This window comes from Neophocaena asiaeorientalis, unplaced genomic scaffold (genome assembly GCF_003031525.2).
Source record: "Neophocaena asiaeorientalis asiaeorientalis breed wild unplaced genomic scaffold, Neophocaena_asiaeorientalis_V1.1 scaffold177, whole genome shotgun sequence".
Lineage (NCBI taxonomy): Eukaryota > Metazoa > Chordata > Mammalia > Artiodactyla > Phocoenidae > Neophocaena > Neophocaena asiaeorientalis.
In genome coordinates, this window is record NW_020172779.1 from 19,350,693 (window position 1) to 19,366,273 (window position 15,581).

General features: G+C 48.8%; 1 protein-coding gene and 1 non-coding gene across 2 annotated transcripts in view; both read right to left on the minus strand.

The window, feature by feature from the left end:
• Nucleotides 1-15,581, minus strand: part of COL22A1 (collagen type XXII alpha 1 chain) — a 233,250-nt gene that overhangs the window by 59,618 nt on the left and 158,051 nt on the right. Inside the window, exons 39-40 of the mRNA XM_024741290.1 lie at nt 8,296-8,373; nt 108-143 (exon numbers count right to left, since the gene is read on the minus strand). Coding sequence (XP_024597058.1) covers nt 108-143; nt 8,296-8,373 — 114 coding nt within the window. The remainder of the gene's footprint in view (nt 1-107; nt 144-8,295; nt 8,374-15,581) is intronic.
• On the minus strand, nt 14,595-14,701 carry LOC112397219 (U6 spliceosomal RNA). The gene has a single exon (XR_003002764.1). It is a non-coding gene; the product is annotated as a U6 spliceosomal RNA (small nuclear RNA).

The following is a 15,581-nucleotide window of genomic DNA, read 5'->3' on the forward strand; positions in this document are numbered from 1 at the left end:
AAGATTTTTGGAAACTATTGTATTTTCTGGCCCCTGCAATTTGAAATTGCTTTGATCGCATAATTTCTCCCATCAAAACCCAGCCCTCTATTTAAATCATACTGTACCTGAGGTCCTTTTTCTCCTGGTGGTCCAGAGGGGCCCTAAGAAACAAACAAACAAATAAGCTAACGAGAAGTGAAATTTTATTTAAACATGCTGTGGTGTTTATTTCTAAGCTAGGTCTTTAACTGTCCTGAAAGGAGGAGCTGACTTCCCCCATCTTTAAGACATAGTGTCACATCCTCTCATACCACCCACTATCGTTGCACGTGGGAATCTTCCTGGAACCTTCTCCACCTGCCCCTGAACTAGTGCTACCCCATCCTGGCACCCACTGGATGTCTGACACTTGAGCCCATCTCTAGCTCTGGTGTGGAGTGGAAGCAGCATCCCAGCATTCTCGTGCTGTGCCCCCTTCCTGCTTGGGCAGCACAGGCCTTGCGGGGGCAGGTACATCCAGAGCCAGAATCCCCAGACACACACACACACTCGCGGGTCTCCCATCCTGCGAGTGTGACCAGCCTAGAATCTGGCTTCCGATGTTGCACTGAAGATGCGTCCCTTGCTTGAGGCATTAGTGTCTACTTTCAGTCCCTGCAGTGAGCAGAGCTGCCCCTCAGCCCTGAGAAGGCTCTGCCCTGCCTTTCTGCCTGGACACATGTTCTTGCCACACGCTGGTTCTCTGTTTAGATATCAGCACCCACGGAAACCTTCCCTGGCTTCTCCCAGGAGGCTCGTCAGAAGTGGTCTCCAGCCCCTGGGTGCATCCCATCACAGACGTGTGGCCTAGTGCTGTCATCGCTTCGGGGCTCCATCTGTCCTCTCTACTGAAAGGACTGCGTGCTGTCTTGGGGGCGCTCAGCATGCTCTCGCCAGTGCTCAGCACAGCCCCGGGTGTGGTCAGGACGCAGCAGACCACAGCACACGGCACTCTGCTAAAATTGACATTTTATGGTATGAGGAGAACTGGAAAATCTTGTGTTATCATCCTTTCCATTGACGATCAAACTAAGGCCCAGAAGAGACAAAGAACCAGCCCAAGCCACATCGGGAGTCACTCGCCAGGTGGGTTGAGTCCTACCGCCTGTTCTCGGTTCCGTGCACCTGTGCATCCCTGCAGCAGTGCCCATGAGAACTTCCGAGATATCCCAAGAGGGAGAAGAGACGTCACTCAAAGGCATAGGTTTCTGGCAGTATGACAGGCCAGGTAACCTAAAAGCCTGCCCACCAAATGTGTCCCAGAACTGCCTGATAAAATAAAGTAAAAGCATTTCAGGTGTAGAACTGAGCACTAAAGGAAGGAGGGGACATCTCCAGAGGCCTAAGCCAAGAGGGCAAGTCGGGCAGGGAAGACAATGGACTCAGAATCCCACCTGGGGTCTACCTGACTCACAGGTCATTCTCCCTTCATTAGCTCTCACTGCTCTGTCAAGCTGTAGGTCAATGGTACACATGGACCAATATATACACATCCGAATTTCGTTCCTTTCAAAGTAGTTCCTTACTCAGACTGCACACTTATCCTTCAAGGAAAGGGCTTAGGGACAGTTTATTACTGGCCTGGGGAATGCTGTCAGATTTTAGAGGCACCTTTTGTTTCCAAATTAAACTCCATGATCCACCTCAAGCATTTGACTTGTTCATTAGACTAAGCTCCGAATTCCTCTCTCCCATCATTTAATATGAAATCTACATGTGAAGCATGGATTTTGTTGTCAAAAAGGTCTTCATTTCAAATCGGAGCTTTAACAATTATTAGTCATTTGACCTTGAGCATGTTACTTAGTTTCTCTGAGCTTCAGACTCCTCAACACAAATACAAAGCTAGGTGATCACCTTGCCTTGTGTGATCAGAAACAGAAGATCCTCTAAGTAGAGAACCAGACCGGTGCCTGGCCCATACATAACAGGCATTCCCACGCTATCTTGCTAGTATACTTTTAAGAAATAGAAAAGTGTGTTGTGGAGGAGGGATTGTATCATGACTTCCCAATGTCATTCCTAAATCTGAAGCCTAAACACGTGTTCAACAATAATGACCCTCTTTCCCGAGATTACGCCCTCTGATGGGTTTGTTCAAGAGTCACTTTACCCAAAATACATATTTTGGCCTTTGACACCATTTTTCCACTAAAAGGAACTCCAGCTCCTTGTAGAAATGACTGATCCCAGATCTGGGTAAGGAGTACGTACAAGTCTGGAACATCCTGTCATTCCAAAGAGCAAGGAAACTACCGAAGACTGCAGGGTCAACTTGAACAGTCTCCTATTTGCATCAAATAAGACCATTTGAACAGCGAAAGGAAGGATAACTGCAGTATATTAAAACAAGTCAAATGTGTTTAAATCCACGGGTTCAAAATTATTGATAAAAAACAAAAACACCTCATTGATCATCTTTGCAAGATGCTAGGCAACCAAGTCGTTATTTGAAAATGATTAAAGGGAAAGCATTTATATTCTGCCTTCCATGTGAGCTGTTCCACTGGGTATCCGAATTGTACATGAGGGAACATCTCTCCATACAGAAGTATCCTAGCTAACACATAAAAAAGAACTGACTGAACTAGAATAGAACCAATTTGCAAGCCCTGATGTGCTAACTGATCTACACCTTGTCTATCAAAGGGTGTGAATGTCACAGCAAAGACACCACTGGACATCACACGCCTCCTGATGGCAGTCTTGCCAGAAAGATCAAACCTGAATCTGCTCCAGCCTCGACGCCCAAGTACGGGTGTACAGGAAACACAGGGACAGAGCAGTGCTAAACTGTTCTATGAGCAAAGTCCAGACAGTGGGAAGTTCTGAGACCAAACAATAAATCTTGTCTCATCAATTAAAATACTGCCGTTTATATTTATATAAATTTGAAATTTGATCCCCTCTCCCTCCCTCCCATAGATATCTATTTGAAAACACAGCTCGTTTCATTCTCCATCATCTTTTATCTCAAGGGCTCATGGGTACCAGGCTAAGTGCTGGGCTTGCCTTTCATCAGCCCAGTGAGCCAGGCACACTGTCTGAACCTCTCTAAGCCTCAGTTTCCTCATCTGTAAGCTGGAAACAATCATAGTTCAGGCTCACAGAACCACTACAAAGACTGAGGAGGGCAGTGCAGGTAAAGGGCCTCCCACCGGAGCCTGGCCCGTCGTATAAGTGCTCAGTATGCCTAGGAATTATTATTAGGAACAACAAAAAGCCTTCTTGAGATCAGAAAGGAGAGTTTCCAACCAGAAGTGAGAGTAGAAATTTATTTAAACCCCCCCCCCTTTTTTTTTTCCCATCAAGAGAAGAATCCCCTCATACTTTAATCTAAAAAGCCAAGATTGGGATATTCAGCTCCTGGTTATACAGGGAGCCCTGGGGTCTGGGGCCGTGTGTTGTCGGTAGGGATCCTCCCCAACCCCTCCTCTTCTGCCCACGGGACCCTGCTCTGCGCACAGGACCTTGCTCCGCGCACAGTGCAAGACGAGAGCGCGTGGCCGGGAATGAAGCCCTGCAGAGCCTGTCCTGAGTGTCGGCTTTGAGGTACCTCTCAAGAAATGCCTGGTGTTCCCAAGTGGCAGCCGGGCAGATGGGGCTAGCCGGCTGTACATGCTCGTTTCGAGGGGCCACAGGCCAGCCTAACTCCAGGACAACAGGAGTGGCTCTGTGGTCCTTAGAACCAAAGGAATTGGACTAAACCAGCAGATACGAGATATGAACAGAAACAACAGCTAGACTTGCGGGTCAATAGTTCGGAAGTGGTAATGTACGTGAGAAGACCCTGGCACAGGAAAGGACAATGTAAATGTGAACTTCTGTTCTACCACTGCCCTGCTTGGGCATCCGCTTGGAGCTGGAATGCTGGCATCCAATCCCAGTTCTACCACATCCTAATTGTGGCTTCAGGCAAGTGTCACGTCTCTTAAGTGGCTTCCTTTATTTGTAAAATGAAAGGGAGAACAAGATCTGCCTGGAAGGGTGGCTGGGAGGATTGGATGAGAAGTTGTCCACGAGATAAATGAGAGAATGGGTGTGGGTGCCCTGCTCACCCCGGACCCTGCAGTAGGCAGGCCACGTGAGCTGCGGTTACGACTGCTCTAGCTTTCAGCGGCTTTCATTTCTGTTCTTATTATGTTACTCCCTAGAAGAGGGGGAGCAGAAGAAAAACAAAGAACCTACGGGTTAGGACACGTGACACCTTCCAGTTAGGACACGTGACGTGTGTTTTTGCACACAATCAGCTCCATGCTTCCTTTTCCCCGATCACACTGTTGGTCTAAGGGCTGTTGAACTAGTTTTCTTTGTGTGTGACCCTCAGCGTCTGGGCAAACAGGCGTCAGAACAAGTGACTCCAGAGAGGGAAAACTGAAGATGTAGAGAACGGAGGCGCAATTTCAGCCAGTAAAGGTTGAGAAAGACGTCTGGGAAGGACTTTTATGACCTCAGAAGGTCCAAGGCAAGGTTCCAAGTGTTATTACCAATACTACCACATTGTAATCTGCCCAGCACCCCTGATTCATAAGGAAACTACTGCTCAGCACGGAGTCTTGGGGTGCGGGCTGCCAGCGGGGATCCCGCCCTTGCAGACCTCAGGCTCCAAGGCTCAGTGAGCTTCAGCAACACTTTGATCTGCCCTCAGACGCTGCAAAAGGAAGATCAGAGGCAACCTGAGGATCAAAGGGATTTTTTTGGTTAATGTCTTGAAGGGAGAAGCCAAGACTCCAAACAACTGCCTCCCCATCCACCCCCCGCCCCACGACGTGCAGGCGTCGGCAGAGAAAGTCCCGGGCTCCTTCCAGGGGTCAGCGCTGCTCCTGGACGCCGAAGGCCTTGGAGCTCAGCGCCACGGAAGGAAGGACGAGAAGGATCCAGCCTTCACGTGAGCACGTAATGGAAGCGAACAACCCTGCCCATCCTGCCAAAGCCACAGGAGAGCTGAAGCAGAGGAAGAGAACTGGCTTTGGAGGATGTGGCAGTGATCTGCACCCTGGCCCTGGCCCTGGCCCAGCTGCGTGACACTGGCCAAGTCACCTCACCTTCTGAGCCTCAGACTGTTTACCTGGAAAACACTGACGAAGCAGGCACCTTCAGGACCTCTCTCCAAATCCCCTGGGCACGCACCCACCCGGCAGCTCCTCCCTGAAGGTGCCTGCCCCGGGGGCGTCTGTAGCCGTAAGGGCATGCTCACCCCGAGTGCAGGGCAGCTCCCCGGGAGCAGCCTTCCACCAATGCCCAACGGGAGTCGGTATGCAAACACCCCGGCTCTGCCGCCCTTTTCGAAGAACAGCTCTGCAGCTGTACCCCAGTCTCCAAGGGCTTGTCAGTGGAGGCTGCCACTCCCTAAGGGGTGATTTCTGAGACAACTTCCCAAATAAACTCCTTGCCCTTGAATCCTGTTCTCAGGAGATGCTTCTGCAGAAGCCCAGCCTTCACCAAGGGATAAACCAACTTTCAGGGGACTGAAGGGCTGAGGATGTGGACGCTTCTGGACTCAGCACAGGACCACATATGGACCACTCAGCCAGGGTCAGGGCTCCTGTAAAGCACAGGCGTGTGAGGGACGAACTCACAGCCTGTCGGCACCCCTTCTCCACCTTCTCCGCACACCCGCTCTCAACACACCCCTGAGCCCTCATTACCGACAGCCAGGCCATTAGAAAGGAGCGTCAGCCAGAGACAGAATTCATGAAAATTCAGTAACGCTGCCCCCACCACGGAGGCTTTTAATAAGTCGAAGTGGAGGGAGGACACTGAATAGCTGATTTTCGGCCTCTTGGCTGGAAGCAGCCAATTACTTTTCAGGTGGAATCACTGGGGTAGTAACGTATTTCCCGGGCGATTTCATGGCTCTGAAGCGGGAGGTGGGGCGAGGAGTGCCCGCCTCTGCTGTCTGGCTTTCTGATTAAGGGCTTGATATGATGGATCCTGGGGAGCGGACGGGGCATGGAAAGACCCGTGAAATGACAGAGGGACCACCCAGCTTACAGCCCTGCGGTTCCTCTTTCAGTCCGTTTCTCTCCTAAGGGGCTAATTCCTGCATGATTCAGAATCCTAATTCCAACAGAGCAGGCCCCGTGAAAAGCGGGATTTCAGAAGGAAGGAAGCCTGAGCGCTGTCTCTTCAGTACACCCTCTGCCACGTTGTTCCTCCTGGCTACCAGCAGATGAAGAAAAACAGCCAAAGACAAAAGATAAAACGGATGTAATAGAGGGTTTTGTTCATCAGAAATTTTAGCGGAGAATCTCTTCTAAGAAAAACAGACTAAAACTGGACATTTCCAAGAGGATACCACCTGCCTTCTCCCTGGTTTCCGGGGACCTTTAGGAAGACACAAGGCCACTGGTCTTGTGTCTACCACCTTGAAGGTCACCCCGTTGCTGGGGGCTGGAGTGGAAGTGACGTGGTCATTTCTGGTACGAGGCGCACTTGGTAGGGGGCTGGTCAGAGAAGAGAGTGCCCCGGGGAATTTCAGGGACAAAGTGAGAGGCCCAAGACCAGCCCTGGGGTGTAAGAGCACCACCAGGGGGAGAAAAGGGGGTTTTAATTTAACAAGTGGCACTGTGGGTGATACACTGGATTTCCTCTCAAATTCTTTGAGAGACAGATGAGGAATGAATGGGATCACTTTATTTCTTGAATGCAAAACCAAGCAGAGACCGGGTCATGTACTGCTCCAGTTTATATTCAGATTACATCGAACGGGGGTGAAGTTAGACCGTGCTTCTGGGTTAAGATAATAATGATCCCAACAGTATCAACACTGATACATGCGCAGTTTGGATATTAAGAGGCTTAGCCACAGTATCTGTAGACCACTGGGCATTGGAGCTTCCTTTAAATAACAGTAAGACAAGTGCCACAGACTGAATGCTCGCGTCTCCCCAAAATTCATACATAGAAACCTTAACCCCCAGTGCGATGGTATTCGGAAATAGGGGTTTGGGGTGACTAGGTCACGAGGGTGAAGCCCTTATGAATGGAATTAGTCTTTCTAAAGAAACTTCAGAAAACCCCCTGACGCTTTCCACCCACCACATGAGGACATACAAAAAACAGCCATCTATGAACCAGAAAGCGGGCCCTCACCAGACACTGGATCCGCCAGCACCTTGATCTCGGACTTCTTAGCCTCTAGTACTGTGGAAAGTAAATTTCTGTTGTGTTTAAGCCACCCAGTCTAAGGAATTTTTGTTACAGCAGCCCAAACAGACTAAGACAACGTGGCTGCCAAAAAACCAGAAAATGCAAGTTTAAGGCGCATGAATAAGGTACTGTGTCCTTAGCAAAGAAGGGACTAAACAGAGGATAAAACCCCAGGATTGAAAACTGGTCTTAAGTTCTGAAAGTCATCATTCAGTAAAAGGGGTGGGGATGGAGGGGGGGAGGTGGGCTCTTTGTGGTACAAAGGGAAGAATTAGAAGCAGCGGTAGAAGATACAGACAAGCATAATCCTACATTCTCTGGAAAGAAATTCCTAAAAAACGTCTATTCTCTACGGAAATAACTGTCCAAATATCAAACCCAGATGTACTAGCTTTGAAAGAAGTGTCTCCTATTCCTGGAGGTCTTCGGGGTATGCTGACTGAAGACGCTCACAGCAATCCTCAGCTTGGATGGGGCCTGGGGGTCATGGATGCCCATGACCTCTCACAGCTCAAAGGTTTTCCGGTTCTTAAAGTTACCACCTCCAGGGAGCCTGCCAGCTCACCCCCAGGAGACTGATGTGAATTATTCATCAAAACCACCAATCCAAAGACCACTTCCTAGATTTTATTTTGGAGATAAAAACCTCCTTGATTCCACTTACGTTCTCACCTGTACGTTAATTGGAGGAAGAGGGGTAATGAACTCATTTTTGCCTGAAATACATGAAAGCGTGCTGTTTCTTCCACATCACACCCCTTTCCCGACCAATTCACGTTCACTGGCTATACCTCAGTTTTTGCAAAGTCTGGCCAGTGAGCACTGTTTTTTCCTTTTTATTTTTTAGTGAGTTTTGTTCTCTCACTCCTCTTTGAATGAGACAAGTCTTGGTCTCCCCAGAAAAGCCTTATTCCTATAAGAAATACACCAAGTTTTAGAAACAGTGTCAGTCACGGTGGACAGACCTACAGCCTGGCCGGCCCAGGCATCAACGACCCACTACCAGATTAGCCGGGAAAGGCGTGTCCCTGCTGCAGGGCCTGAGCAGCAGGTCCCCTGGGAGCCAGCAGGGGCTGACTGTGTGCCAGGGAGAAAGGGTGTGCGGGGTGGGTAAGGACTCACAGGAGGGCCAGTGACCCCAATGCCCGGGTCTCCGTGGTTGCCAGGAGAGCCGGGGATCCCAGGTGCACCACGGTCCCCCTGCAAAGAGAAAACACAAGGTGAAGAGGTCAGCTCTGGGCAAGAGAGAGCCAGGGTGCAGGGGAATTATGCCCCTCCCACTGTCCGATCACACTCTCCAGCCAGCACTTCTGCCCCAACCCGGATTCCGAGTGCCCCCTGAAGTTCATCCAAGCTGCCATCATCCCACCCAGTCCAACACCCGTGGACCACAGCCACTGACCGCGACCATGCACCTTTCAGGGCTGACCATGCCCCAACCCTGACCATGGCTCCAGATGTGATTGTAACAATGTGACACCCCCCCCCAACGTGACCACAATTCCAAGTGTTACGGTGCTTTCTCCAGGCTTCACCTTGCCCCCATCCTGGACCCATGACCATGTACCCACATTTCAGCTTAATGCCCACATCACCAATACATTAATCCATCATTTCACCAATAATTTGCCAAGTACCTACATTTTGTGGGTCACTTTTCCAGGGGGTGGGAGCGGGGAGAACGACTGAGATGTAACCTTTGCCTCGTGCATGGCGGTTAATACAGCGCACGTTTAAGTTCTGCCTTCAGCACTCAGTCACTGCTGGCTTAAGAGAGCGACACGTTTCCTGAGCTCTAGTCCTTCATTTACGAAGGGCAGGTAGTAGCAGGAGCTGCCAGGCCCGCAGACGCCGTGCCTGTTAGGGGATCGTGCCTACAGGGCACCTGGCACAGCAGCCAGTGCACGTAGGCCGTCGGGGCTGCGGCTGTTCTCAGGCGCCTGTCATTCTGGACGATGATCGGAAGAGTAGAGGGGAAGGAAAGAAGAAGAGGGAAGAAGTTCTGCTTTGCCACTTGCTGTAGAAGGATGCTGAGACAGTCATGCCTTCTTCTGCACAATTTCAAAATCCTCCCCCTCTGAGAACAAGAGCTTATGCTAACTGAGATGGCAGCCAAAGCCGACTTGCACTGACACAGGCTATTCACAGTCTTTACACATCTCGTTTTGCGTGGATACTTACACGTTTCTGTTACATCAATATTAACGAGTCTGATGAGGAAAGCTGCCCCCCACACCACGGTAAATGCAATGTATGTTGCTTGCAAATTATTACCTTTCTAAATTCCAAAATAAATTCAATCCGAAGCACCCGGGGCCCCCAGGATTTTGTGTAAGAAACTGTGCACCTCTGTTAGGTCAGCAGACGGCAGCCAAGCCTGATACTGAAATGGGGGGTGACCCCGGTGAAAGCACTTAACATCTCCAGGATGAGTTAACTCGTATGACAGATGGAAACAGCCTTAGGAGGTCATTATGAAGAGCCGATGAGATAGTGTGCAGCACATTTATTTCAGGTAGAACCTGGCGTTGCTAGGCAACACTGCTTTATTAAGGTTTATGTGTTTAAGCATTAAGGGAAAACCCTATTAATCGTCAGCTTATCCTGTAACCACCATCTCAATTTGAAAACTTTACATTTTGGACCTTTAAGAAAAGTCACGCTTCAAGATGATTTGTTTTTCTTGCAGTATGACTGTTCCTTGGATGAGTATATAAGTTATATACTCGTTCAACGAATGTTGGTTGTTTATTCATTGCAAACCGCAGTCCAGACTCCAAGACCAAAGATGACTCGACCATGAGCCCATTTTCAATACTCCATGTTAAATTCAGAAGAGAAATCGAAACAGGGCTTGTGAAGTTCTCACAAAAGAGATGAACCACAATCCAAACCTCTCACTAAACTCTGGTAACACTGTCTCTCTCCCTCCTCCCTCCAGGTGGACGGTGGCGACGTGTCCTGGACGGTGGCGACGTGTCCTGAGAGCTGCGGCATCCCTCTGTCCCGCCCTCGCTTCTGTAAACAGTCCCCAAGAAATCCTCTTCAGAGCCCCAGATGGTGCCTTCTGTTTCTTTAGAATAATATGATATGGCTGATTCTGGGAAGTACAAGGTGCCTGGGACTGCCAGGAGATCTGATTTGTGTGCCTGGGGAAGGTAGGAAGTCAAGAAATAAGGCAAATGTGGGAAAAGGGTAATGAACTAAGAATGAACACGATCAGTGCCGCGTCCCTCACCAGCACATTGTAAGAGCGAGAGGATGAGGCAGAAGACGTCAAACTGGCCGTCAGGTGATGACAAGTCCAGTCTTAGGACTGAAACCGAGCTCCCCTAAAATCCAGTTCCCCCGTGAGTTGATGGCTAACCTCTCTCCAACCCAAACTTTATTCCCGTTCTTGCCCTGCCCCTGTTTCTCTCAGGAATGAAGAGTATCAAAGAAAAGGCGGGCCTGAAACTGAACAGGACCCTGTACCTTCCCCGGTACAACCCCCTCCAGGTCGTGTCCTCACTTCTTTGGCCTTCACCGAGTTCCAAAGAGCAGACTCAAGCAGTTACCGATTAGGGAAGAGAGGGGAAGCAGACACAAAGGAACAGCGGTTAAGCGAGAAAAGTTATGGTAACCCGTACAACAGCTGAGCAATGAAACAGCCTCAGGACTCCTAGTTCCTCCTCAAGGGATATACGTAACCATCTGACACGCACCTTCGAGCTGTTCTGCAGAAATAAAGACGCCCACCCACTAGAGGATGCTGACCACAAGCATGTAGACCCCAGACTGGCTGGAACCAGAAGGCTGATGACTGAGATCCCCAAACATCACCCTGCCACCTCACCACCAGTCAATGAGAGAAATGTCCGCGAGCTGATCACACACCCTACGACCCTCACCTTCCCGTTGCTTTTAAACCCTTGTCTGAAAGCCATCAGGGGTTCAAGTCTCACTAGCCGCCCATCCTCTTTGCTTGGCCCGGCAACAAACACTACTTTCCTTCACCACAACCCGGTGTCTGTAGAGAGGCTTTGCCGCGAATCAGGCAAGTGCACCCAAGCTCCGTTCCTAACAGAACAATGTCAATCTGGTCCTGTGACTTTGCAGAAATGCCATAACCTCTCTGGCACCTTAAGATCCTCATCAATTAGGGAAAAAAAGAACATTCTACCAAATTCCCATGTATCTTCCGTAGACTCATTTACAAGGTAAGAAACCATATAACATGAAGTATTTTATAATTATATTTTATCAGCCGCATCAGAAGACAGAAAATAAACTAAGCACACAAAAATGTCAGAAATATCCATGTTGTTTTGCACCCGTTCCTCTTCACAGTGGTTAATGTAAACTTCTTCCTATACTTTCTGTCTTATCGTGACTTCCCCCTTCTTCCCAAGGCTCTATTTCATACGCAGCACAAAACCCTAACCACTGAAGGCTAAATCACACCAACGGTGGAATCTGAATTTTTCCATGCGGTCTGTTCACACCCCTGCTTCTTGCACCAGCTGTTCCCCTCGTGGGGATGTTGTCTGATCCAGGTTCTAAGCTTCCAAACACTTCCCCACCAATTAAGACTCAGCCCAATCACTCCATCTCCATAAACCCACCTCCGCCTGCCCTCCTCTCTGCCTTCCGGAAGGTATTCGAATATATCCTCATTAATCTTAACACACTGCCCTCCCATTTTGTCTGTCTGACCCTCTGACTTCTGTGTGTCTTAAAAGAAGAAGAAAACTATCCATTCACTCCTTTAACCATTAATCCAACAAATATTTGTAAAGTACCAAAAATGAGTCAGACCCTATGTTGGGTACAATCTCTACACGCTTTCGCATCCACAATGCCCAGTGTAGGGCCTGGAATAGCCCTTTAATAGCCAATTCCTGAACGCCCGAATGAATGAACCTCTCATCACTCACATTTTGTCAGGTACTAAATTTTGCTTTTGACCAAAATCAACTTTTTTTTTCCCAGGAGGGAACATGATGAAAGACCTCTCCCAGCCCAGCCCAGGATCTGAGTCACACTGATTGATCGCTGCTGCAGGGTCGCCAGGCCTGGCCCTGGTATGTTTATGCCCCTTTGTGATGCTAACATTTACCCCAAGCAACTACACATCACAGCTTAATGGACTGAAACTTTGAGAAAGTGTTTTCAAGAAAAGGGCAAAAGACCTTAAAGCCTGGTCAGCAAAAGCAAGAAGGCGCCTGATTGGGGAAAAAGGGGCGCGTGAGCTGTAATCCGTAATACCGACTGGAGTATCTGTTTTGGCTGCAAAACGTTCTGGGCCAGTTCAACACTGTTCAGGGAAGAGAGGTGTGAAGTCATGGAAGGAGAATGACATTTACTGAACATTTATGTGCTGTGAGATCACTTATCCACAGGAGCCCTTTGGGGGTTAACTATGCTTTACTCCTTTATGCAGAAAAGGAAGAGAGTCTGAAAGAATAAGCCACTTGCCCTTAAGTCATCTATCTTGCAAGTAGCTAAGCTGGGATCCTAACCCAGTTCTGTATGAAGGCAAAGTCTGTTCATTTTGCTAGAAGTAAGTCCACCCAAGAGAAGGAAAGGCATCTTTAAGAGTCTTCCTGCAGTTGTAAGCAATTAGGAAGGGCTGAGGAGGTGCCCAGGAAAACCCTTATACACTGTAGCACCCACCCTGAAATCCCCAGGGGTTTTCAGTCAGCACCAGGAACCACGGACAGTGCCTGGGCAAGGCACACTGCTGAACGCTCCCTGCTACCTTTCTCTCTCTCTCTCTCTCTGTGTCCCCTTCCTCCCTCCTGGTCCCTCCCATGGGCCCCCCATTCTACAACTAAAGACCTGAATTCCAATTTACCTTCCCAGCTGACTAGGGAAACCTTCATTCTAAACTACATTCTAACTTACAAATATATATTATACAATATTAACACTGAAAGGGTCATCTGTTTACACATCTCACATTTGAAACAGGAAGATGTGTTTGGCCAAAGGGACAGCACGACTTACCGTGGGTCCCATGGAGTTGAAACTGGCTGGTCAACTGGACCCCAGGGCAAGGCCCCCTGCACTCCTCACACCCCGGGGTCTCAGCCTTCCTCTCTACTCCTCACTGCTGCCTCTCCCACTTCCACTTGGGCTCTCTCTCCAGCAACTTGCCTACAGGTTCCCCACCTTCATGCTGCAACCGTGAAGCGGACTCCACGGGGCGATCTAATGGTAAGAGTCACTAACATCTACAGAGCATGTACCTGTGACAAGCAGAGGTAGACAACTATTTTTATTTGCATTATATCATTTTTGCCCAAACTGCCTGGGAGAAAGATTTCATCAACCTCAGAAATATCACAGAGAAAAGGACCTTTTAAGCCATCTTCCCCATCTCCCATTTCTGGTGCCCTTTCCAGTGCCCTTGCCTTCCTTCCAGGTCCTGAAGGTCCTCCTCTAGGGGGGGAAATTGAGAGCACAGGAGCGCTGCCAGTCAGACTCTGGGCTCACAGCATCACAGCGGAACCTCGGAGACACGCCTTCAGTTGGCTGTTAATTCACAGGGCCTCCAGAATCTGGTCCTGCTTCCTGCTCCTTTCCATACACTCCCACTGTTCCAGGTACAGGGAACTATCTTACACGCCCTCAAATTCAGGCAAAGTTGTTCCCAATTTTTTTTTTCTTCAGAAACTGGGGAGTTGCCAAATATTTGCTCAGAGAACTCTCTCGTTTTTCCCCCTTTGATCATGAACTACAAAGTCGCTATCAGGGGGATGCACGTCAGCCTCCTATGACCTCAATCAGTGCAAATTTGGTACAGTTACAGAGGTCACCTGCCCAAATAGCAGAAAAAGTCAGGAAGCAAGAAAGTTGAACACAGACACTGCAGTTATTCCTGAGGCCTCAAATTCCATGTCCTGGTTATTACTGTAAACAAGCCTTTTACATATAATAAATACAACATGCTCTGCGGTTACGTTCCTCAGATCCCAAAGACACAACTGTAGAATAAAAGGAATAAAAAAAAAAAACAATGGGTATCTGGGCCTTGAGATAAAACGTCCAGTAAGAGCAGCACGTATGGGCTCCCAATGTGTTATATCTTCAATAACTTGACTGGGATGGATGGTGACCTGATCTGGGAAAGTGCTAGTTGACTCAGAAAGTGGGTCTAGGGATGACGGGCCATGACACCAAAGGCACATAAAAAGAATTTTTAAAACTGTTTTCATAAATATATGTAAGTGGATAAAAATATCATAATTATACAGTAATTCTTTAATTTATGTGATTTTGAATATACGTTAAACTAAAGCAAAAAATAAACCCTCTAATGTCTATCGCTGACTATGTCACACACATTCCTTTTGTACATAAATTCTAAACTTTACTGCATTTTATTTAATTTTTTACTTATTAAATTTTATTTAACTATTTACAGAATCACTCAGCCAAAAAACATGGAACGCTTCACGAATTTGTGTGTCATCCTTGCGCAGGGGCCATGCTAATCTTCTCTGTATCGTCCCAGTTTTAGTATATGTGCTGCCGAAGCGAGCCCTGTCACACGCATTCTTAAGTTTATGCCTTTGAGCTGGTCAAGTGATGGTTCATTGGCTGCGGGTGCATTTAAAGCACACGCTCTACTCTGAACACATTCTATTTCACGCTCCCACGGCCTTCTCCCACGTTAGTACCCTGCAGAGAACTCCTTCCTCATCTTCCCCTTCCAGTGGCTACATGCACTTCAAAATCAGGAGAAACATCACCTCCTCCAAGAAGCCTTCCACGGTCAAACGAGGCTGGGTCGGGAGGCTCCTCTGAGCTCACTTGTGCCTCAGCCTCCCTCTATCTCAGCACTTGTGAGTCTGCTTTTCCCCCGGCTCCTGAGCTGTTAGAGGGCTGGGAACACGTGACACCCATCCCTGTCACCCCACAGCCCACCTACAGGTCTGACACGCGGCAGAGGCTCAGTGGACATGCAATGGATGAGATAAAAAGTGTATTGTTAATTGATGCATTTGACTCAATGAACGACTGCTTCGCTGTGAAAATAACTCCAGGAAAACTTCCCTAGTCACTCAGGAAAGTTCTCTTAAGAACACTCCCTGATGGGTGAAGTCATGTCTTCTGAGCTGTGGCTGCAAGTGTACTGAACAAGAGACGCCTGCCGTTTGCCAAAGCGTCTGCCTTCCCTCCCAGGGCCCAGCTAGAGGACAACCGCCCCTCCCCCGTAGCGTCAGGAGTCTGGTGGAAATGAGCGATCACCTCCAGGCCTGGCCCACAAAATCCTTCCCCAAGATCCTCTACCGTCTCTTCCCTCATTTGCCACCGCATACGGAGGCTCTGGGAGACACTGAAGTCCCAGGGGAAGGGGTGGCACTGGACTGGAGGAACACGGGGCTCTGGACGGACAGGTAGACAAGGACTCCTCACCCACC